This window comes from Sparus aurata, chromosome 14, assembly GCF_900880675.1.
Source record: "Sparus aurata chromosome 14, fSpaAur1.1, whole genome shotgun sequence".
NCBI classification, from domain to species: Eukaryota; Metazoa; Chordata; class Actinopteri; order Spariformes; family Sparidae; genus Sparus; species Sparus aurata.
This window is the reverse complement of record NC_044200.1, coordinates 852729-878144: the sequence shown is the minus strand read 5'-3', so window position 1 is coordinate 878144 and position 25416 is coordinate 852729. Positions and strand designations below refer to the sequence as shown.

At 39.9% G+C, this 25416-nt stretch overlaps 1 protein-coding gene across 1 annotated transcript; it reads left to right on the top strand.

Annotated features, from left to right (window-relative positions):
• Positions 1-536: 536 nt before the first annotated feature.
• hspa14 (heat shock protein 14) lies at positions 537-24566 on the top strand. Its single transcript, XM_030439289.1, has 9 exons — positions 537-662; positions 13186-13266; positions 18120-18202; positions 20103-20151; positions 20361-20466; positions 20549-20639; positions 20745-20849; positions 23279-23440; positions 24258-24566. The coding sequence occupies exons 1-9, from the start codon at positions 606-608 to the stop codon at positions 24415-24417; spliced, it is 894 nt and encodes a 297-aa protein (XP_030295149.1). The 5' UTR covers positions 537-605; the 3' UTR covers positions 24418-24566.
• Positions 24567-25416: the final 850 nt, after the last annotated feature.

Below are 25416 nucleotides of genomic sequence, written 5' to 3'. Positions count from 1 at the left end.
TTTGCAAACAAAACTTTATAACGCCCAAGCAAAGAGGACTGATTTGCAAGCAAAGGTTTTTAACTTGAAAGCAAAGAGGACTGATTTATAAGCAAAATGGTTGTATGTTTTACTTACACACATTAGTTTTCATTGAAGTTTTTTTTCGAGTTGAAGAAAGTTGAAGTTGAAGAAATATGTTCTCTCATATTTTTTTTTCAATTGCAACCTGTTCTGTTTCGATCTAAAAAAAATAAAAAATGATTGCCACTTACTCTTTTTTGCTCTCAAATTATTTTGATTATTATTATTATTTGATTGAATAATAAAGGAACAAAATTCTCTCCATATCTATTTCAGTGGGAACATTCTTAAAGTTATCATATAATGTTTGTGCCTTCATTTCTCTTAGAAGTTTTAAAGATTTCATGTACAATTTACACTCATTAATGAAGACAATAAATGTTGGGGATGACTTCATAACTCTATTCTTGTGGATGAAAAATTTGGCAAGAAGAAGAACTAACACGCTTTTGTTCTGAAAAGTATTACCGGAAGTGGACCCAGGGAGCGGAAGACGGGTCGCATGCTTGTGCTTCCGCCAGTTTGAGCCGAGGTCTTTCAGCATGGCTGCGATTGGTGTTCACTTCGGTTATACATGCGCTTGTGTGGCTATATTTAAGGTGAGTCGCGCTCAGTTTAATTCTACGTATTATTCTGTTCGATAAAGCCGTGATCAGTATGATCTTAATTCGAAAATCCCTCTGTAAAGGCGCCGTTTGCCAGTAAATTTACGTAACGGAGTATGACAAATTAAGTCATTCCATGTTGAATACTTTCGACATAATAAAAGATCCGTAAAGATTGTCTAAATATACGAACATCTATAGATGTCTTTTTTTGATATTTCACCGCGAATGGGAGTTGTTAAACAATTTACTTTTCTTTGTCCTTACCAATTGCGCAGTGCACACTTAAGTAGGAAAAGTAGGCCTGCTTGAACTATTTCAAAGCCGTTTCAGAAAGTTTAACCCCCCCAAAAAAGGTTTTCTTTTTATAGGCGAATTGGTTATGTGTTTAGTGTGCTGTGTGTTTACAACAGTTCATAGTGACAAGGATGAACAGTATTCTGAAGTTCCAGTGCAGTTTTGAGCCACAGCACCAGAACGAAATGCGGCTGAGATTCATATAAACCTTTTAAATGAACATCTTTCTCACGATTGCCCTCATAATTATTATGTTATATAACTATTATTATATTACTAAGGGGAGCCCCCCTCCTCACCGTTTGGGAAATGAATAAGGCCTTATCTAGGACCTAATATCCCGTAGTCGTTGCCTTGAATCCAAAGCATGATACATGCTGAGATACATTGTATTGTATATTCCACTGCGTCAACGTTTCCCTCTACTTCATCCAAGCCCCTCAGACCAAGGATTTATGGAGGGGCACGAGCAAATCATGGGAGTTGAGAGGAAATGAGGAAATGTGTTTTAAGCAATGTTGGGCACGTTACTTTTACTTACGATAAAAGTAGGGCACGTTACTTTTTTTTGTTGTTTTTTTTTTTTTACTTGAAGTATATCTAAGAATTTTATTTTTTTTCTAAGCGGGTTTCACAAGCCAGTTGCATAGAGTAGAACTGCATAGACTGGTGTCACAAGTTTTTGTGAAGCTGGAGCAGAAGAATCCAGCTGTAGCTGCTTGGAGGACTCTGTCCTTCTTTGTTAGCAGATCTCACGTTAGCCACACTTGGCATGCTATCATCAACAGTAGGGCTGGGTAAGAATCTCACGATTCGATTTGATTCTTTAGGTCACGATTCGATTCAATATCGATTCGATTCAATATTGACTTAAATGCTTCGATTCCGTGTTAAGTAGCAATAAACAAATAATTCATTAGAGTACCTGTTGATAATTTTTTAATTAAAAAAAGTCATCCTAAATGATAAATCTTTCCTCTAGGAAGTTCTAGTTCGAATTGAAATGTAAACAAAGGTATTCGATGTGTTTAGTTATAAAATAGTGTAGTCCATGAGCCAGGGCCCCAAATTTGGGCCATCGGTATCAACGGGGGGACAAAGTCTCATAGTGATTTTTGGCAAGGTGTACACCCCTAGTACTAGAAAAATCACGATAGCAGTGCAGGGGTGGTAGCCAAATCAATTTTTTCAGCTCATGAAGTTACTAACTCCCTTAAATAAATTTGTTTTTGAAATCTGGTGTATATCTGGTTTAGGCTCATGGTACGGATATTGTCAATATTCCATAATATAGTGCTTGGTATCATTGGAAAGGGAACCTTTTAGGCTTTTATTTAAGCCCAGTACTGAATCTGTCTGACAAACACAGACGTCACATGACTTCTTTAAATCAGAAATAACACACATTTTCTCACAATTTCCGCCCAAACTGTATGCTATCTTTTATCCCTGTGGCATGAAAGAACACCAGGGTGACAAAACTCAAAAACTTCAATACTCAAGGGACTCTGATGATTCAGAAAATGTATAATATACCCATACTATTTATTAGTTACAGCCTTAAATTAGACTTGTAGAGCCAGCGCAAGTCTTTAAAATAGAATGGAGCCAATAGAATGGACAAATAGAATACCCTATTAGTCCAGGGCCAAAAGGCCTATTCATTCATGTACAGTTGTAATAAAAAGTAAATGTTTCAATAGTGTTGTCAACATAACACTTGTAAGTGGTTTAACAAAATGTTTCTATCATGTATTTTGATATTCACCCATTTTCAGTTAGAATGTCATAAAGTAGCTCATGCACGGAATATTGATGGATTTTGACAGTTTGACAAGGTTTTTCTCAGTTTTGTGAAAAGATCGTTGGTTGAGTTGAGTGGTTATAACAACACTACCATCTATGCCATCTTCAATCAACTTCCAAAGCGTTCCAGGGGTATTAAATTTAAGTATAAAATGCTTTTTCTCTTGTGCTTGTGAATTGATGGGGAATAGACAGAGGGAGATTATACCTATAGATGTACCTGTAACAGTTGCTAATGTTAGCTTGGTGTCTTTTACAGGCTAGCTATCTAGCAGGCTTGATAGCTTGCAGGTTAAACCATAGACGTATACATAGACACCTCATTGAGTGCTGGACTGTATGTTGATGTCGCCGTTATATTGGAGGAGGCAGCTCCACCCCGTGAACTGATACAAGTCAATGGAGTGAACTTCAGACAGCTCCTTGTACAAAGTGCTATAAGTTAATGTGTCTCATTTACACATTCACACAAGTATGGATATATTAAGGAAACAGAGAGGAACCAAAAACAATGTCTGTAATGTTCTCTGATGATTATAAACGTTTACTACACCTTACATGTTTAGTATACAGGTCGGCACCAAATTATTGTATGATGTTTTTATGAGTGTTTACAGCTGCTGATGTATGTAACGCTGTGATGATACATGACAGTTAAATATTTAATCTGTGTCTATAATAACCACATCCTGACATGTAAATGTGACATCTTCCTACCATACTGTCAACTTGTTTCATTACATTTAAGTTTCAATATGGACAACTGACTGCATAATATATGAATCAGATGCAGAAATACTTCATTGATGCCCGACGGGATATTGCAGCACTACAGATGCTCCCATTGAAAGTCAAGAATATGCAGAAAAATAGTACTACTACTATACTAATAATAATAATGAAAACTATATTGTTGTGTGTATATATTATAATAGTAGTTTAATAATATATATAGTATATAGTATAATATATATTATAATTATATATTTATAATAGTAGCCTGCTGCAACTTTACTTTTTTTTTTACTATTAAATGTTATTGTATACATTATCATATGTTATAATATTCTGTCATGGAGTATATCTCTTCACTGCTGGAAAAAAAAGAAAGGCTCCCGGCTGTTGCAGTTTCCGACCTTGATTTGCAGACTTTGTTAATTTTTTGTCGCCATGATTGTTATTATTAGTACTTCAAATCAGATCATCAAAAATCACTGTATTTATAAAAACAACGTTGTTTTTTATTCACAGAGATGTCACATTTACATGTCAGGATGTGGTTGATATAGAAACAGATTAAGTATTTAACTCATGTATCATCACAGTAACAGTGTTACACATATCAGCAGCTGTAAACACTCATAAAAACATCAAAATCTATTTTGTGGTTTGGTGCCGACCTGTATACTGAACATATAAGGAGTAGTTAATAGTTATAATATCAGAGAACGTTACAGATGTTGTTTTTGGTTCCTCTCTGCTTCCTGAATATATCCATACATGTGTGAATGTGTAAATGAGGGGCTTTATTTTATGGCACTTTGTAGAAAGCATATTATAAAGTTCACTCCATTGACTTGTATCAGTTCACAGGGCGCTCAATGAGGTGTCTATGTATATGTCTATGGGTTAAACAGTGTAACAGTAACTGCTACAGTGCAGGCTAGCTAGCTACATCAGTTGGACATCTTCCAACATTTCCAAGAGGATGTGAGTGACATCAGGTTAAGCTTATGTTATGATGGGTTGGGTTTAAGTAATGTCAAGTAACAAACCTTTTCTTTCTTTTTTCAACACAATTGTTCGTTAACCTGTAATGTTTACATCACCACCCTTGTGATTTTGTTTTTAGTTACTGTGAGAAGCTATTCTCTCCAGCATCATCTGTAATGCTTTCTGTGGCTTTCCTTTTCAGAGTCTCTAATTTTCTTTTCATTGTGAAGAGGCTCCGGCATTTTCTGTGATTCTTGGGACTTCTTCTTCTCCGAGGTCTTTAGCAACATCTGTAATACTGGCATAGTTTCTCAATTTGGCTGCGTCAAGCAATGTTTTCTAGGATTCTAAGACCAAATATTTTAAGACCAAATATTTTATCATCGTCTTTTGATGTTTCATGGTGTATGATAGACACTTCAGATTCTTTGTACTGGCTGTCCATTCTGAATCCAGATCTAAATCTCCTCTATTCAGTTCTATTGTGCAGGAGTATCCCACCATCACAGTAACTAAAAAGAAAATCACAAGGGTGGTGATGTAAACATTACAGGTTAATGAACAATTGTGTTGACAAAAGAAAGAAAAGGTTTGTTACTTGACATTACTTAAACCCAACCCATCATAACATAAGCTTAACCTGATGTCACTTACATCCTCTTGGAAATGTTGGAAGATGTCCAACTGATGTAGCTAGCTAGCCTGCACTGTAGCAGTTACTGTTATCGTACATTCAGACCAAAGGCGAATAAAGAGGAAAATGATCCATTCACTCAGTCACTCACTCATTCAAGTCATTCACTTTATATTGGGAGCCAGGCGGAGAAGGAGGGAAAGTGGAAGGCGACAGCAGGTGGAATAGGCAGATTATGAGGGAAAAAAAGTTTAAAATCCTCCAACTTTATGTAATGAGCTATGAAGCGTCTAGGTGAAAAAGCCATGCGAAAACCAATGGGGATGTGTCGTTCTGCTGTCATCCCTCGGACAGGTTGGTCCCAGAGAAATTTGACCCTGTTTGCATATAGGGATTAGACCTTAGATCGGGCCCACAAAATCAAGCCCGACCCAACCCTGTGTAGTTCTGTCCGAGCCCGGCCCGGCCTGACACATTAACTGGAATTATGAGCCCAGCCCGATTTAAACCTGACAGTTTGTTAATATGTTGGCTGTTATAACTGACATTCTCAAATACAATTCCGAGTTGTTTGAACTAATCCGTTTAGAATTATCTGAAGGAATAAAGCAACAAGTGCCGCACTTAACACACTCGACAAAGACACATTAACTGATTTTGAGCTGACCACTTTTTTCAGTAACAAGTAATCTAATGCGTTAATATTTCCAAACCAGTTATCAGATTAAAGTACTTTTCCAAGTCACTGTGCGTTACTATTATTTTTGTCATTTCCTTAGTAAAAATATATATTTTTGCTCTTTTCTTGCGTCTCGGGGAGTGATGTCACATATGTGACAAGCCACGTTTTTCAACATGAGGTCAACTCACATGTACACCATGCAGCGATACATACACAAACAAAAATGGAGGGACGAGATAGATGCGCTTTTTCTAGCTGGAAATACACTCATTATTTTGAGTTATTAAAAAAACAACACACAAATGCTTGATCAAGGGCCCGGCCCAGCCTAAGGATAGTGGAGGAAAATATCGATGTCAGGCTCGGGCTCTGGCAGAGAATCTAAACTCTAATAGGGATCAATTAAAGACGGCCAATGCGCCTAGTTGTTGGTTTGCCTGCTGAGCTTTTAATTGTGTAATATCTTTGTAAGACAGCAGAGAAATAATAGCATACTAGCATTGCAACGTAGCATGCTTGCATGCTAGTTAATATCTTTATCAAGTAACTTTGAAAGAAGTAACTTTCTGTGATCAACGATGTCAGTAAATGGATGGGCTGTGCTATAGCAGTAGTTTTGTGGTGGTGTTTAACGCAAGTGGCGTGCGGGCCCTTTAAATTTAGAAGCAAGAATGAACAGGGTGACAAAAGCGACATAATGGACTGAGGTGGAGTGGACAAGGCAGACAAGGCGGATTTCCCTCTTTGTGCGCTTTTGGTCTGAACGCACAGTTACACTGTTTAACCTGCAAGCTAGCAGGCCTGCTAGATAGCTAGCCTGCAAAAAACACCAAGCTAACATTAGCTACTGTTACAGGTACAGCTATAGGTATAATTTCTCTCTTTCTATTCCCCATCAATTCACAAGCACAAGAGAAAAAGCATTTTGTACTTAAATTTAATACCCCTGGAACGCATTGGAAGTTGATTGAAGATGGCATAGATGGTAGTGTTGTTATAACCACTCAACTCAACCAACGATCTTTTCACAAAACTGAGAAAAACCTTGTCAAACTGTCAAAATCCATCAATATTCCGTGCATGAGCTACTTTATGACATTCTAACTGAAAGTGGGTGAATATCAAAATACATGATAGAAACATTTTGTTAAACCACTCACAAGTGTTATGTTGACAACACTATTGAAACAATTACTTTTTATTACAACTGTACATGAATGAATAGGCCTTTTGGCCCTGGACTAAGAGGGTATTCTATTTGTCCATTCTATTGGCTCCATTCTATTTTAAAGACTTGCGCTGGCTCTACAAGTCTAATTTAAGGCTGTAACAAATAAATAGTATGGGTATATTATACATTTTCTGAATCATCAGAGTCCCTTGAGTATTGAAGTTTTTGAGTTTTGTCACCCTGGTGTTCTTTCATGCCACAGGGATAAAAGATAGCATACAGTTTGGGCGGAAATTGTGAGAAAATGTGTGTTATTTCTGATTTAAAGAAGTCATGTGACGTCTGTGTTTGTCGGACAGATTCAGTACTGGGCTTAAATAAAAGCCTAAAAGGTCCCCTTTCCAACGATACCAAGCACTATATTATGGAATATTGACAATATCCGTACCATGAGCCTAAACTAGATATACATCAGATTTCAAAAATGGAATTTATTTTAGGGGGTTAGTAACTTCATGAGCTGAAAAAAGTGATTTCGCTACCAGCCCTGCACTACTATCGTGATTTTTCTAGTACTAGGGGTGTATACCTTGCCAAAAAAATATGATAGCATTTGTCCCCCCGTTGATACCGGTCAACCCCCCTGGCTCATGGACTAGTGCAACCATAGTTAAGCTGAGAAAGTGCCATTGTTTCTGGGACTGCATGGTACATTTTTGTCTGACATAAACAGACATGACCGCTGTCCCTTTGCCCTCCGGCTAGACGTGAGGGGGGTAAACGTTGACACTGACCCCCCTCTCTCCCCGGAGGAGAGTGCTACCCGGGCGCGCACGGTGCAGCGGCCAGGGTGAGACCTGCTGCGCTGGGAGTTTACTGTCTCTGAAAGAATAGTGCGTCAGACATTGGCTGCCCGCCTCCGCAGCTCCGACTGTGTTTCTACGGCGCATCACCCTCCAACCCTCAAGCGAGGTCGCGGACGAGGCGCTTTCAGCTGCTGGAGGCGCGGACCGAGGGTGGCCGCTTGCCTGAATCGATTCAGAGGATTTCATGAATCGATATTGAATTGGGAAAAAATATATTGCATTGCATTAATGAATCAATATTTTTACCCACCCCTAATCAACAGTGCCAACAACGGTGTTTTTGGCCACTAGTTTTGTAGAAGTGTGTGCCGTTGAGAGATGCTTCATTAGATTACAGTTGCCTACAACCAGTGGCGTAAGTATCGGCGGTACAACCAGGGCCCAGACACTGCCAGGGGCCCATGAAGGAAAAAGCTGACCAGAATTGCCATGTGTTGTTCTCTCTCTCTCTCTCTCTCTCTCTCTCTCTCTCTCTCTCTCTCTCTCTCTCTCTCTCTCTCTCTCTCTCTCTCTCCTCTCTCTCTCTCTCTCTCTCTCTCTCCCCCCTCCCTCCCTCTCTCTCTCTCTCTCTCTCATATCATTGACTGCTCATCATTAAAGGTGATTGGATGATGGAGTCTAGAACATACGTGGGTGGGACTCCTCCTCCTCTGTAGCCTCTCATAGGGCCATTGGGCTAAACAAGCAAAAGACTGAGAAGTCCGAGTAAACGGCAGCTATCCAGTATATATTCCACAGAGCGAGCGTCCACGGCATCTGCTCCTGCCTGCTCCATTAAGCCCCCACACACTGGCCTGCTGCTTGCAAAGTCGCGTGAGAGGGGACGGGAGAGACCCTGGTGCTGCTGCAGAGGAGCCGTGGACTGCAATGACTCTGAGCTGCATGTGAATTACAATATAATATATTTCTCGCCTTTCGCCTGATGATCTGAATAAGTCGCTAAATTTGTCACTAGTCGCTTTTTAGAAATAAAGTCGCTAAGAGGGTCTGAAAAGTCGCTAAATCTAGCGAGAAATTCGCCAAGTTGGCAACACTGTGTGTGAGGCTGCTGTGTGCTTGTGTGGTTGGCGTGTAAACTGAACACTGCCTCTGATTCGCTTACAAATTCTTTTTTTTTTATTAACTTTCTTTATTGGGAGCCATTTCACAGACAAGACATGACAGTACGATGTAACAGAGAGGGCTTCCATTTTTCCTTTTTTTTTTTATCCCTCCCACAATCCCACCTTCCCCGAGAGAGAGCAATTCTCAAAGTAAATCCAATATTAACATATGAAGAGTATGATGTGCATAAAACAAAATGGGTACATAAATAAATAAGGAAAATACTGAAATAAATATGTAAATGAAATAAAAGTGTTGAAAAAAAATAGTAATAATAAAGAACTAAAAATAATAAAACAAATGAATATAAAAAAATGAAAAAGGAGGGGGGGGGGGCTCAGATGTCACTGTCAGGCAGAGATACCAAAGATTCAATATAATTTAAGAGAGGTCTCCATGTTGTTTCAAATGAATTTAAGGAGCCATTGAGGGAGAATCTGAGCTTTTCAGGTCTAGTGGTCAGTAACACCTCTTTCACCCAACTGCTATAAGATGGAGGCCGGGGGTCTTTCCAGTTTAGGAGTATGAGACGCCTGGCCAACAGGGTGCTAAAGGCAAGAATGGTCTGCATGACTTTGGAAGCAAGAGGCTGCAAAGGGGCACCAAACAAAGCCAGGAGAGGTTCAGGAGAGATAGTGTTATAAGCTGTGCTAAGAGTTTTGAAGATTTCTGTCCAGAATGTGGCAAGCCCGGGACAGAACCAGAACATATGGGAATGGTCGTTCGGGGATTGTTTGCACCTATTACAGGTCAGTTACGGTTACATTGGGTTAAATCCGAGACAGCCTCGGATTAGTGTAATGAACTTTGTGTACCACTTTACACTGTAAGAGGCTGTGTCTCGCACAGATTGAAGAGGAATGAACTAACCGTAAGACTTGTTTCCAATAATCATCAGGAAGAGTTGTTCCAACTTCTCGCTCCCAAGAGTCCTTGGGACTAGGGCTGTAGCGATACACTAATCTCACGATACGATACGATACACGATATTCAGCTCACGATATGATATATATCACGATATTCAGCCAACGATACGAATCGATACACTTGCATCATTTTCTGAAAGACTTTAAAAGGGACAGTGTGATTTTGGTGACATCTTGTGAGTGAATGCGACAATACAACCATTGAATTAATTGTAGGGCTGGGTATCACCAGGTACCTCTCGATACAATACCATCACAATATTTTGCCCTCGATAACGATAATATCACGATACAGCGATTCTGCGATAATCGACATATCGCAAGAAATTTCATCCACGATGCATCACGGTATCTGTGTCACTGAAGAAATTAAGAATTTATTGACTGCACTGAATCCATTCACAGGAATTACAAAACATTGTCAATCAATTTCACATGAATGACAGCCAAGTAAACAAAGAGTATATTGCACAGTGTCTCTTCTTAACACACACACTGACTACAACTATCATTAACTATCTATATGTGTGGGTTTCAGAGCTACTTAAACCATTTTTTTAATTTTATTTGGTTGTATACCTATGTTTGAATAAAGATAAAGCTGTCCTCCGAAGAGGGGTGGTGGGCCAAAAAAAAAATAATTTTTTTTTTACATTTTTAAATATCGATATTTGGCACCAGTGTATCGATAACATACCTCAAGATGAAATATCGTGATATATTGTAGTATCAATATTTTGGCACACCCCTACTTGGGACCGAATGCTGGGATGTCAATAGTTGAATTAATAAGGCTGTAAATGCTAGAAATTAGCTGCTTTTGTTCCGGGACAAGAGACAACAACGAGTCAACCAGAGATTCCGGGGGTCGACTCAGGAATTTGGGGTTCTGATTTCGAACAAAATGCCTGAGAGCCAAGTTGGATGACAACAGCTTCAATGAGTAGCCTCAGTTTATAACGCGGCACATTTAATTGTCGGTATCGGTAATGGCGTTGTAAGGATGGAAATAGTAATTAGTTAGATTACCAGTTACTGAAAAAAGTAATGCCGTTAGTAACGCCGTTATTCCCATTACTCCCCCCCCCCCCCCCCCCCATATAAGTCAAGGAATTTAGAGAGATTCACCATGTTTTATATACCCAAATCATTGTTTTTGGTAAATGTAGCTAATTTGGGCATTCAATTCCTCAGTGCGTTGTGTCTTAAAAGAGAAAGATGGGTTATTAGTTTTACTACTTGCATATCCTGGATGCATTGCATGCAACCGCGTGACAATCCACCCCCTAATCATTCCAAACCTGCCAAGCCCCTGGAAACAGCTCTTTCTAATTAGGCTGTGTTCAAAAAGATATCTGAAATAGGTTGGCTATGTCACTGCCAGTAAAGAGGAAAAAGAGAGAGTATGTGCTGAGTGTTGTTTAATAATGATAATAATAATGGATTGGATTTGTATGGCGCATTTCTAGACACTCAAAGCACTCTTACAGGTTCCATTCATTCAAACACAGTCATACTGGTGGTGATAAACTACGATGGTAGCAACAGCTGCCCTGGGGCAGACTGACGGAAGCGTGGCTGCCATTCAGCACCTACGGCTCCTCCAACCACCAGCTCAAACATACAGCAGTCAATTTTCCTCCTTTCCCTTTATTTTGTTGAGTGAAGGACCTGTTTAGTTATCACACTTTAAACACCATCAGTTTGACACGCCCCTGCTCCATGCTGCCATCTTATCCATTCGCACAGGTTCGGTTTGCCAATGCTGCACCTCTGATAATACCTCCGGAGGGACATCAGAGGCGCATTGAAATTTCATCATTGCATATGTTCTAAGGTTAACTGTATGCCTACATATTTTCTGAATATATTTACATTTTTATCAGTTACATTCTTGTTTTCATTGTTTCCCCTTTTTCATACGTCATATTTCTCAGCAATCTTGAAATAACTTTGAAGCGTATTTCCAGGAAAGCCGTTTTCCCTGGGGTCAAACCCCCAAATGCATGATATCTCATCCTTGTCCCTTAGCTGCAGCTCAGCCCCTCTCCATTGGATTTTTTCAGCTGTTTACTCTGACTCAATTAAATCTCATGCCGGAGTATCCAAGTCAGCCAGAACACTGTAAAAAGTCTCCCCCTCCATTACCTTCCGTGCTCCATGTTAAAATGAGGCTATTGCTGTTAAACACATGGCTAATTTGCATACAAGCAGACAAGAGAGAAGTTTGTGTTTGGAGTGCTGACATACCTGACTTACCCCCCCATGTATGTATTCTCTTGATCTATCATGCTCTCTGGATACCCCAAGGTGGCAACTAGAAATCCATGCTGAAATAGTAGTTCTTGTGAGTGCCAGTGACTTCACTGGTTCTCGGAAAGTAATCAGATGTTAAGGTGCCCCCCAAGATACACAGAACAGTGGAAGGGGTTGACTTGTGTGTCCCTGAATATGCCCCAAATTCAAATGGATGGAGCTGAGCCTAGCTGTCCGAGATGGCGATCGTAATTCCATATGCGCCACTCATCAGAGGAGCCAGTCACAACAGATGTGAAGCGATGCCCATTTCTGATGACAACAGCTACTAACCCGGAACTAAAACTTGTTTGTAAAATCTGACTCTGACTTTTTTACAGTGATTAAAGGTAAACAAACTATGTGATTGTGAGGGAGGACCCTCTACAAAAGAAACCAAAATAAAACTTTTAGCTTCTGAAGGCAAATAAGACGGCTTTCTTAGCAGATTAAGGACCCCAATTAATGGTAAAAATGCTGAGCAAAAGACTGAAATTAGTGCCTCCTTTTTTATACATTCAAACAATAATCAAGAATCCCTTTTGAATTATACATCTATTCTGAATTTGATCCAATACTAAAATCGAAATTGAATTGCGAGTTCGACGAAAATTCACACTATCCTCATATGTGCGTGTCTAATATGTGATCTGTCGGGCGCTGTTTAGCTCACTGGGTAGAGCAGGCGCCCCATATACAGAGGCTTTGTCCTCGCTGCAGCCCTTTGCTGCATGTCACTCCCCCTCTCTAATCTTGTTTCCTGTCCGAGTCTTCAGCTGTCCTATTCATAAAGCCAAAAAAAACCCAACAATGTAATATGTAATATATTCCTACAATAATCCTCACAATATGTAATCACTAATTAAAAAAAAATGGGATATGATGCACCTGTTGGTATTCTGATTATTGATTTCAGTATAAACACACTGTGTGTGTGTGTGTGTGTGTGTGTGTGTGTGTGTGTGTGTGTGTGTGTGTGTGTGTGTGTGCGTGTGTGTGCTTGCGTGCGTGCGTGCGTTTCAGGACGGGCGGGCTGATGTGGTGGCTAATGATGCAGGAGACAGAGTTACTCCAGCTGTGGTGGCCTACAGGGACACAGAGCAGGTAAAACATATTGACCCCAGTGGAATTCTTGATTGATGCTGTTCACTCAAATGAATAATTTCCTGCTAAATCTGAGCAAACTTCTCTTGGATTTTCCACTGGTAATCAGTTGAAAATGATTGACACTCCAAGGTGCTGTAGTGAAATATAGAATGGGTAGTTTGGGGTGCAGAAGGTTATTTCATAAAAATATATATATTAAGAATTTTTTAATTTGAATTTAAGTGCTAGCTAATCTGCCACTAGTTCCCCACCCCATCAAATATGACCGATTGGCACTAATTTTATTGTCAAAATAATAGTCAGAAGATGCTGTAACAGTTGTTCTAGATTGGATATTGTGAAAGCAATTGCATATGATGGCAAATATCACTATTATATAATGTAATAATTGTTCAAGCCTACTACATATTCATATTTATAATGTTTTATTTTAAGTATTGCATTCTTATCAGCAAACATCTTTTTAAAGTTTTTTTACTGCAGTATTTTTTAATAATTACTTACTGAAGACATGAGATATGATAGATGTGATATGAATTAATTGATTATATTTTATTTTGGTCTCACCAATTTTTCCTGACCCCTGACCGAAAGATCATATGCGGAACTATGAAGTTCTACATATGACATAAATATACATACACACAATTGTAAAGCTGGAAACATTCCAAAAAATAAAATAATTCTCATACGAATGTAACAAGTGTTAAACCGTTAAAATATAACACAACATTTTACACTTTTTTGGTTCAAACAGCCCTTCATTGAAGGTTAGTCTGCAAAGACCTCAGGCTTCTTTCCCTTCCATCATCATCAGCTGAGAGAACAGAACAAAAATGATTAAATCAACGACAATAAGCCCTCATTATACATATATGACATCTCGGGCAATCAGACATTAAGGTATACATTTAACATCTACAAATAGATCTTTTACTGGTCCATAAAAAAAAAAATAAAAAAATGGAAGTTTGAGAACCGCATCTTAATAAATTCCTTTTGGAATAGAGGGTTCATTTCTGTACAAAAAAATGTAACCTGTTATCATTCCTTTAAAATTGTGTAAAATTATCCTAAAACCCTTTTCCCAGTCTAGCCAAAAATACATTTAAAAAGCAATTTGAGTGGTTTTGTGCTCTTTTGAAAGATTATATTTTTTTCCCAAGATGCCAGAAGCGGATGCCGTTTAGCTCAGTTGGTAGAGCACGCTTCCCATGTGCCGAGGCTCTGCAGCAGACCCGGGTTCAACTCCCGGCCTGGGTCCCTTTGCTGCGTGTCACTCCCCCTCTCTCTCTCCCTGTTTCCTGTCATATCTTCAGCTGTTCTATCAATAAAGCCTTAAAAAGGCCAAAAAAATATTTTTAAAAAAGATGCCAGAAGCTCTGTAAATGCATTAATCTATAGTAATTTGAACACAATTAATCAATAATTAATTTTCTTACAATTGTAAAAGGGGAGATTGTAGGGTTGAAGTTTGAAGGAGCTAGTGGCTGCCGCATCCACTTCTGCCACCATTGTCATAGCAATCAGTGTGCTCACCTTCAACGATACAAATTGTCTTTTGATTAGATTTTGTTTATCACTTTTCCTTTGGTTGCTTTATTGGTCCTGCAACTAATTTGAAATAATTTGATGATCAAATATCATTACTCCAAAATGCTTGTAATGAATGGTGTGCCTTCCATATAATTCATATTTAAGTAATTAAACTGACATTTCGACATTTCAACTCATTTGAAGAGCAACAGATTTAATCTGTTACTCTTCAAATGAGTTGAAATGTCTTCAAGGCAAGGCGCTCTATGTGGGGGCCGGGACTTGTTAAGGATCCCAACTGCGGAGGCACCCCACATACTGCCCAGACTCAAACCAACAGCCAACTGCCTTTATCCAACGACTACATTGCCTATAGTCTGACCTGTTCAGTAGAAAAGTTGCATTGAATATACTGCTTCGACGTGCTGCCATCTCCACAGTAGAGTGTACATTCTGCACTTGCAATAAGCCTCCTTAACCGTAGGTGGCGCTAGTCTCGACAACCAATCAGAAAATCCAATGGCTCAGACGGCCAATAGCCAACCATCTCAGACTTCGCAAGTTGAATGAGAGCAGATGCTGTCTGCGCGATTCCAGAAGCTTCCACTGAAGCTGAACACACCAAACAGATATGTTCCCGAACTCGTCAGTCTCCCCAAGCGCTTCAGATGGCCAACGGTTAGCCCGGTGTGTTTTAAGGCCCCGACACACCGCCCAGACTCAAACCAAAAGCCAACTGCCTTTATCCGACCACTCTGTTGCCTCTCGTCTGACCCTTTTGGCAGAAAAGTTGCATTTGACACACCGCTTCGACGTGCTGCCAACTCCACATTAGCATGTATGTTCTGCGCTTGCGCAAGATGCAATAAGCGGGTGGCTCTAGTGTTAAAAACGCTGGACAAGAGGTTTATGCTCGTAACTCTCTTTACTTTCGATCAAAACAAAACGTAACTATTTCAGACAAAAACAGGCGAATACTCGCATTACATACAGCGAGGCATTACCAAACGAACACAGATTAATTCATCCTGAACGGACATATTAACAGCAAGTCTCATGCCAGTACTCGAAAACATAAAAACAAGAAATGATGGAACGGTGTGCGTAGAAAAACTAATCGCACACAGTATTCCGCTTAGTTGTTCCTGACCTGGTCCGAGTCTCTCCAAACGCTTCAGACATCCAACGGTTGGATCGGTGTGTTCCCGCCTTTAGGCTTTAGCCTCCTGCCAGAGGGGAGAGTGACAAAAAGTCTTTGACTGGGATGGGAGGGGTCGGCCAAAATCCTGCCTGCATGCCTCAGAGCCCTGGAGCTGTACAGGTCCTAAGGGATTGAGCGTTGCAGCCAGTCACCTTCTCAGCAGAGACGCTGCAGTCTGCTCTTATATTTAGCAGTGGCAGCAACGTACCAGACAGTGATGGAGAAGGTGAGGATGTACTTTATGATGGCAGGTAGAAGCGCGCCATCATTGTCTTTGGCAGGATGACCTTCTTCAGCTGCCGCAGGAAGAACATCCTCTGTTGTGCTTTTTTGATGAGGGATCTGATGTTCAGCTCCCATTTTAGGTCCTGGGTGATGATCGTGCCCAGGAAGCGGCAGGACTCGACTTTTTCACTGCCTGAACATGGATGAAAATGCGATTTTATTTGGCGAACACATAGGCTTGGCAAAAATGTTTTGACTCTTTTGTCATTGTGAATTTCCACCACTAGGTTTCGCTATAATAAAGAAAAGTGCGTTTTGGCTTTTAACTCTCATATTCTTTATTGCACATACAAAAACTTTATAGCTACGCGTTCCCTGAATTGTGCTGAATCTCATGATATAGGCCAACATTTTTTTTTTTTTTGCAAATTGCCAAAATGTCACAAACCTACTTTTTTGAACTCCTCCCAGGCAATTTCACCAATTTGCATGAACCTTTGCACACAGCATTTGTGGACCCTTCTGACTGATAGTTATCAAAACAATTATGATATTTCTAATAATAATCAAGTTCTTAAATGACAACTTTGAATGACAATGACAACTCAAGTTACTACTTCCCCATGAGCCCCTAAGGCTCTGTTCAAAATTTTGACCAATGACCACTAGGTGGTGCTCTTTAAATTGAAGTATTTTATATCTCCACATCGGTTGGTTGGATGAACACGAACTTGGTACAGTTATTTACAATGCTCTCCTGACGATAGCTGACGAAAGATGTTACCAGGGGGACTCTATAGCGCCCCCTGGAATATTAAAAATTCAAGCCTAGCCTCCTACATGCACATAGATTAGATATGCATGTGCATCATGACCAGACGCACAAAAATCATCAGGGATACCAAACTGTCACTCCAACAGGAAGTTGACCATTTTGATTCAAAGTTCCAATTTCACCCCCATTTTGATCCATTTCTACATCTGTACATCTTTCGGAAGTATCCAGGAATGTAAGTGGCATTTTTCCAACAGCCTGGTCGGAAGTTATTACATACACTTCGCCAGTTCCGGAAAGACCTCTACTGCGGAATCTGCTACAACTATGGGAAGGTGTAAATTTAGTGTTGTCTTGAACAACCAGAATTCAGTTGGTTAAAAAAGCCATACCTCATAATGAATTTGAAGCCAGTGTACGCTTTGCAAGAGGACCCTCAATTTGGGCACACTTTGTGTGAAAGCGCTGGTGACACAAAGTCAGGAAAACACCACTTAGCTTCTAAAAGTCTCCAGCAAAGTCACGCTATCACAGACTTTTGTACGAATTTGTCACCAGTCCCCGGTCCAGGTTCATCCAGTTCTGCTCAACCCAAACTCTGCGCCGCCTCTGCCGTCTCGCAGCAAAGCGATATTCAAACCATCTTCAGCTAAACTCCGACATTGAAAGCGGAGGTGCTTTGGCTTTTGAACACCGTTGCTAAACATCAGTCATACCAAACAAGCAAAGCAACACATACACACACACACCAGGGTTAATTCCTAGATAAAAACTTAACTACTAAACTACTTAATCACTTGTTAAACTAATTAAAACTAAACTGATATAAAAAAAACAACTGACAAAATACATTAAAATAAAAACTAATGAAATGTAAAAACTACAACCCTGACACTCACTCTCTCACTACATTCTCTCGCTCACTCACTCCATTCTTCATTGTTTTTTTTAAGTAATTCTGTAAGTAAAGTATTTTTCCTTACTTTTTCGTACTTCATGGAGGTCTTACATTTTTTCAAAAAGGTCTTAAGAGTCTTATATTTGACTTGTTCAAACCTGCAGAAACCCTGTTATTTGCTAGTCTGCTTATTTACTTGTTTTTATTTTCTGCAGATTGTAGGAATTGCCGCTAAGCAAGGACTGGTCCGCAATGCTGCCAACACGGTTGTGAAAGTCAAACAAGTGCTGGGGAGAAGGTGATCTACTTTTTGCTGTCTTGTTTTCAAAACCTAATGTGAAAGGAGACAACAAAATTGCATTAAATGCATTTTATAATAGGTTCTAGCTAATTGCCAAAATACTTTTAGCACTGATTATACCACAATAGCAAGAAATATAGGGTGTCTACTAGGGGTGCAATGTAACACATATTTGTCACTAACCAGGATGAAACCAATATCATGGTTCATTTCACACAGTCATATGACGAATATGTTTGACTGTCATATGGAGAGTGCATATCTGATCACTGAAGCAAGACAATAAATGAATGTCCCTGCTATTTTAAAGAAGCCTCTAGATGTTGATCTTAGTTTTATTTAAATCTTTATTTGTATAGCATGGAGATGTTCAGGAGCCACAACAAAAATAGCAGCTATAATAATCAAATTCAGGATATTGACAATATTAAAAGCTGTGAAACAACTATATTCTTAATATCAACCGTAATGATACTAAAATGATAAGAATAAGTAAAAAACAATGATGATGAAGATGATAAGAGCCCACTTCTACTTTAGGAGACTCCGGGCACAAATGACCCTGTTTCCTAGGAGCACAGTGTTCTACTGTGGTACTAGGGTACTATGAGATGTAGGGATGGACCGATGTGGATTTTTTGGGGCCGATGCCGATACCAATTTTTTTTTCATCAGCCTTAGCCGATGACCGATATGGACTGCCGATTTTTTTCTTGAGATGATATTTGGAGCCGATACTACTTTTGCTCCCTCAATTTACATCATACAAATTACACAATGATGATAACAAATGTTACGAGTCTAAATTTTTCTTTTAAAAAAAAGGAACATTTATTGAAATTAAAAAAGGTGAGGTAGAACAAGAACAAGTAAACAATATTTAACAAATATAAAAAAAGGTGAGGTAGAACAGTGCTCTGTGAAATGCTGCCACATTGGATTGGTTTTCTGCTCTGCCATTTCTTGCTGCAGCGTCTCTAGCAACACGGAGCTGCCTGTGGACGCCTGTCTGTAAATGATGCCAGATCGGCGAACGCAGCAGCCCGCATCGGCCAATGCCGATACACGTAAAAAACGCAAAAATCGGCCAATGTATCGGTCTATCACTAATGAGATGTGAAAGCAGACAGGGCAAAAGACATGACCAAAGTAATCAGCATTTACATTGCAGTACAGTAAAAAAAAATTTTTAGCAGTCCATAAAGGTGAGAGAGTGTGTTCACTGTAAACTGCTTATTGCACGATCAAGCAAGATGAAGCAGCTTTTAGTTTTTATGTTCTTCATCAATTTAACTTGGCCTGTCAACAATTTAGATACATAACTCCTCTGTAATTGCGATTTGGGATTTTTTATAATCTTGGTGTTCCAAAATTCTAACTGAAATGTGACTCATGTACTGAGGTGCGTATAGAACCGTGACTTCCATGTACCATTACCCCCCCAGGGTCTGCTGCTAGAAAAAAACTTAAAAAAAAAAAACAGGGGCAGGCTTGGTTTATTAGTTTGTCATATACAACACAGAAGCTAGAGCTCTTCCTCAGGTAGCACCTGTTGGGAATTCTTAATATAATGCCAGGAACAAGTTCAATCTGTTCAATAACTGCACTGTTGTTACCAAAGATTATTAGATCCTCATATAATGTAATTTATGAGAATATTTTTGCTTTTACAGAGCAAAGAGTAACCTGACTCTTTACTTGAATACAGGCAGAAGGCAGTCATTTAGGTAATAAAGGAAATGTAATCTGCAGATGGATTAACTGATATAACCATCAGCCAAGCCTGTCTGCCAAGCAAGACACCTGCACATTACAGACATGCACCATATTACTAAATGAGTTATTTGAAGTGACTTTTCAATTTTTAATGCGTCTTTCTCTGTGTCTCAATGGGCAGCTATGATGATCCAGAGACACAAACTCACAAATCACAGACCAAGTGTCAGGTGAGTTTATTAACAGATGCCATCTTTGTGGTCTATGACATAGAAGAGAACTAAATGAACTCTATGCAGTTCTTTAAGTACTTTCCCCAAAATTAATGCTTCGCAACACAGATTTGATTTCCTTAAATGACATTCATTTTGTTACACTGTTCATTTATGTGTAGTTGAACAGCTTTTATCAGCTAAGTGATTGTGATTGCTGTCTTCAGGTCGTCAACAGAGAGGAGAAGCCTTATTATGAGATTACAGTGGGAGAACACCCAGAGTATGTTGCTCCTGAAGATGCTGCAAAACTCATCTTCCACAAAATGAAAGGTAGTTAGTGGAAAACGCACACATAGGCACACACGCATACACACACAGCCACAATTTGATTGATTATTTCCATTATTTACAGAAACGGCCCAGTCAGCTCTTGGCTCTGATGTCACAGAGGCTGTCATTACTGTCCCTTTTGAATTTGCACATGCTCAGAAGCAGGCTCTAAGGTAGACCACATTACTACCTGCTACAACTCTACTGATCTGTTTTGAGACTGTCTATCCATTTGTACCATTTAAATGAGTCTATCACTTTGTGTGTGTTTTTCACAGGGAGGCAGCTGAAGCTGCAGGGTTCCACGTATTGAGGCTGATCCATGAGCCTGCTGCTGCTCTCTTAGCCTATAACATCAGTCATGACTGTCCTTCTGGAAGGAGGTATAGCACTGATGCTGCATGCTAAAGAAAATGAAGGGCATGGCATTCCTTGTAACTAGAGTTTACCATTCATTAACAAAAACAAATATGGTCAGTCATTGTTGATATGATAAAGGGCAGGATTTTACCTGAGATTTTACTTGACATTCTTACGAGTGTTAAGATCAACCCCCAACAAACTGTGGACTCTAAGTGTACTTTTGAAACTAAGTTGGACTTACTGAAAATGTATATTCCTCAAGACTGATGTTGTCAATAGGCAGGAGAAGCAAAGAAATATGATCTGATAGGCCAAAATGAGAAAGTGGTGGGTCTTTGTAGCTGCCAGGAATATATGTATACACATGGTCCAGGATCTAATGGGTATCAGGATATGATGGTGGAAATTAGGCAAAACTATTCTGAGGTCCGTTTGATTAAAATCACTAACCACAATGAAAATTCCAACTGGTTGTTTCTGGTTTCTGCAGATGACATCATACAATTTCTGCAGTCCATTTTTGAGTTTGCATCCGGGGGGAAATGTACACAGCAGCAATAAAAACACTGGTGAACTCTCCAGGCAGATAATATAGTCGACATCTTGGCATCAGAAATTCAACATCTGGTGAACACTGTCCATCCACCTTGACTGCGTTTGAGCACCAAGATTAATTTATGTAGACACTTGGTCCAAGTCTGGTCAGTTTAGTTCTGATGCCCCCTCTTTCCTTTCTGCCGGGTCTGGCTAGCCACTTAGCAGGGGTTGCTGGAGAAAATCGTGCTCTGCTGCACACAAATCAAGCCATACGCTTGATGTTGATGAGTGCATCTCTCTCATAGGTAAAGCTTGTTCAGTAGAAAGTGGCATGAAGGCTAAAAAGTATACCAATAATGTAGCAAGATTAATGGAGCTACTGGAAGCTGCAGCTGCATCTGCCATCACCATTGTCATAGGAACATTTTAAAATTGGGTAAAAAACATGGCAGGCAGCAGTAAGCATGTGTATTAATTTGACTGACACAGAATTCGATATATCAGACAATTATCAGCTGGTCACCTGTCATTGCCAGTCATGATGAAAACTGGCTTATTTCAGTCTCTAGTTGATAAATTGGTGCTTCTCTAAAACTAAAACAAAGAGGGACTCTTATCATAGAGGTACTTAAATACATTTTACAGCCTGCTGAGCAGTCTCCCTCATAAGACATGACATTACAGCTTCTGTAGATGGCAGACAACTAGGTGAAAACTGTCATCTGTCTGTCCTACCAACTGTTCATCACATTTCTGCCTGAAAAACAGCATCTGTCCCTGGCAGCAGACCCATGCTTCTCCCGCTGTTGAATGGCGGTGATTATGTGATGCGATTTAGAGCAAAAAATGTAACTCCCATGTCTTCGTCACCTTCAATTATTGTGTTCTTGTAGTTACTGTCTCTGGAAACTCGCAGCGACGGTCAGCCCTCCCAACCAAGATTTAAGTATACTTTCCCCCAGAAAACAGCCTCCCCCTGTGAGTGAGACAGCCAGACAGTGTCCGCTGTTTAAGAGCGAGAAACATAACTTTGACCCTCTCCAGGATGAATGGGGCGTCAGGATCTCAATGACAACACATTATAACAGCATCCATATGATTATAAACGGTCAATAGATATATGTTTACATTAACAGGTGGACACCCGGGGAAATGCATTGGGAAAAACAGACACATGTCAATGTCATTATGTGTACCGTAAGCGCCCTTTTTGATGTGCAGCTGCTTGGTTTGCTGTAAACAAACAAAGGCGGAGAAATGGCGAGCCTTTGATGCGCTGATAATGCAGTGTCTTTTTGTGGAGCTAGGCATTATAGGGCTCACTCTATAGGGTTATACAGAAAGTCCAGAGTTCCGTGTGTATTATATCATATTTGATTCTCATTTTATAACCTTCAACAGATGACAGCATTTTTGTAAAATGCATACATTTTGCATTGTCAGACTTTATGCGGCTTACTGCAATTATAATAATATGCATTTACTGTGACTGCAGCAAGGTAGAGCTTGTAGCTCTGTCACACAATGGAAGAGAGACGCTCCTTATCAGCACCCACTACCACCCTTTATTCTGACTGCTGCTGTATAGAGCGGTGGTCTGCTGTTTATTCAAAATGAAATAATAATGAATGTGTCAAGTTTGCACGTTACAATTCAAAATTGGAAACCTGCCAAGTATGAAGTATGTGATGTATCTATGAAGATGAATGTTTGATGAGAAATGCGAACTACAGAGACGGACAGAGGTCTCTTACTTTATAGTAATATTGATTGTTTGCTTCAAGTGAGGTCCATGGGCGCATGTATCTGGTTTACTTGTTAGCGTTTTATCCATTTCAGCTTAATGGCCTCATTTCAAAATCAGAATTAAGAGATTCCAAATGTTTGATTTTGATCTGTACTGCATTTACAGCCATTTCCTAGTGTATAAGCTGGGCGGGACATCCCTGAGTGTGACGGTGCTGCAAATCACTGGAGGATTGTTTCGGGTTCTCAACACGCACACTGACCACAACATCGGAGGAGAGGGCTTCACCCTGGCATTGGCCCAGCACCTTGCTGCCGAGTTTAAACGGTAGGCACTGTGTTTTCTGCTTCTCCTTGAAGCTCTCCTAAACCTCATAGCTTTATTTTACACCACATGTTACACAGTTTTATGGAGGGGGAGTTTCTCTTCGATATAGCTATAAATTTACATGGCATTACAGACAAAGCAGGGATGTCAAATTTTATGGCCAACTGTTAGCTAAAATATTAACAGCGAACTGCATTATCACAACGGTACCACTATGCCTTAGATAATATCAAAGCTATCAAACAGTGAGCTGTATTCTGCATGCCTGTTGCATTATGCTAAGCATTGATTGATTCAGTTAACAGCTAACTAGGTTACTCGACCTCCTGGCTATGTGTGCGGTGTTGGTGCCTTTTGGAGAATTTTCCATGCAAATATTGGACAAGTAATATGTCTTACTGCACCGCAAATTGAACATACAGGCTGGAGCGGTGGGCCAAATGCCTGTCTTTTGAATTGCAATGCAAGTGGCGTTAGGTTCAACTTTTTTGCTCAACAGCCCTATAACTTTTTTTTGTTTTTTTTGGTCTGACCATGTGTGCTGCTGTTGCCTTTGCATACAGCCATAGTGACATCACCTGTTCCAAAGATCAGCAAGTGGTAGAAGACCAGTTTAGCATGTGTGTTTGAACACTAGGTTTGAATTTTGCCTTGTTGGACTGCAAATATTTAGATAAAAGATAGAAACTCTTGTATTACCCTGATTTAAGGTCCCTTTCCTTCTGACACACCAGCACCTATACAATGTGATCATACCTTTTTAATACTTGCCTATTCCTATTCATCCTCATGTCATTTGTCTGTGTTTGTTGTGCAGCACCTTTAAGCATGATGTGACCAGTAATGCACGGGCAATGCTGAAGCTGATGAATGGAGCAGACATGGCCAAACACTCTCTGTCCTCATTAGGATCAGCCAACTGCTTTGTTGACTCCCTACATGATGGCATTGACTTTGAATGCAACGTCTCTAGGTAAGCTGGTAGGACGATAGCTTGAAAGCTTTTTCTCCCTTTTTTTTCTTTTTTAAAAGCTAACGATTACAACACAGGAAATGGGGAATATGAAGACATGCTAAAATACTAAATGCTAAATTTAGTATTTTCTTGCTGAAACATGTACAGTTGAAGTCAGGCTGCTACTTTGAAATGTCAATCAATCAATCAATCAATCAGTGCTTTTATTGTCATTTTGATGTACTAACAAAGCAGCAAATGATAAATTATATTGCGTTTCTTCAGGATCAACAACAGAATATGCAATAAATATAATGATTTATAACTAAAACTATGACTGGGGGCTTGTGATGTGCATCAGTGCACATGCTCCAGATCGGCAGTTCATCAATCACAGCTTGTGGAAGGAAGCTGTTGATAAGTCTCTTAGTTCAACCTTTATGACTCCGGAACCATTTTCCTGATGGGAGCAATTCAAAGACTGTGTTGAGAGGGTGGGAGGCATCCCTGATGATGTTCAGTGCCCTGCTCCTGCAGCGGCTTTAGAAGAATTCTTGAACAGAAGGGGAGGGAAACTCCAATGACCCTCTCGGCTCCTCTAACTATTCTCTGCAGGGCTTTTTTTGTCTGACATACTGTAGCTGGAGTACCATGTCGAGATCAGAACACTCTCTACCACACCACTGTAGAAGGTCCTGAGGATGCTGATATGGAGAGAAGCTTGTTTCGGCTTCCTTAGGATATACAGTCTCTGCTGGGCCTGTTTTTGAACCCTGAGGTCGTTTTGTTCCAGCTAAGGTCCTGCGGGATCTGCACTCCGAGGAACTTGATGTTCTCCACTCTCTCCAATGTGCGGCCACTGAGAGGAGCGTGCTCAGGCTGTGACCTCCGGAAGTCGATAACCATCTCCTTTGTTTTGTCGGCATTGAGCACCAGATTATTTTCTCTGCACCAACGTCTAGGTCTTTAACTTCTTCTCTGTGCATTGATTCATCATTTCTTTGAATGAGTCCCACCTCTG

What these genes read in the sequence shown, in the direction of transcription:
- hspa14 (XM_030439289.1), top strand. Translation starts at nt 606, where the DNA reads ATGGCTGCGATTGGTGTTCACTTCGGTTATACATGCGCTTGTGTGGCT. An exon ending in CTTGTGTGGCTATATTTAAG is followed by an intron (nt 663 to 13,185) that starts GTGAGTCGCGCT and finishes CGTGCGTTTCAG; the next exon opens with GACGGGCGGGCTGATGTGGT. An exon ending in CTTGCTGCCGAGTTTAAACG is followed by an intron (nt 23,441 to 24,257) that starts GTAGGCACTGTG and finishes TTTGTTGTGCAG; the next exon opens with CACCTTTAAGCATGATGTGA.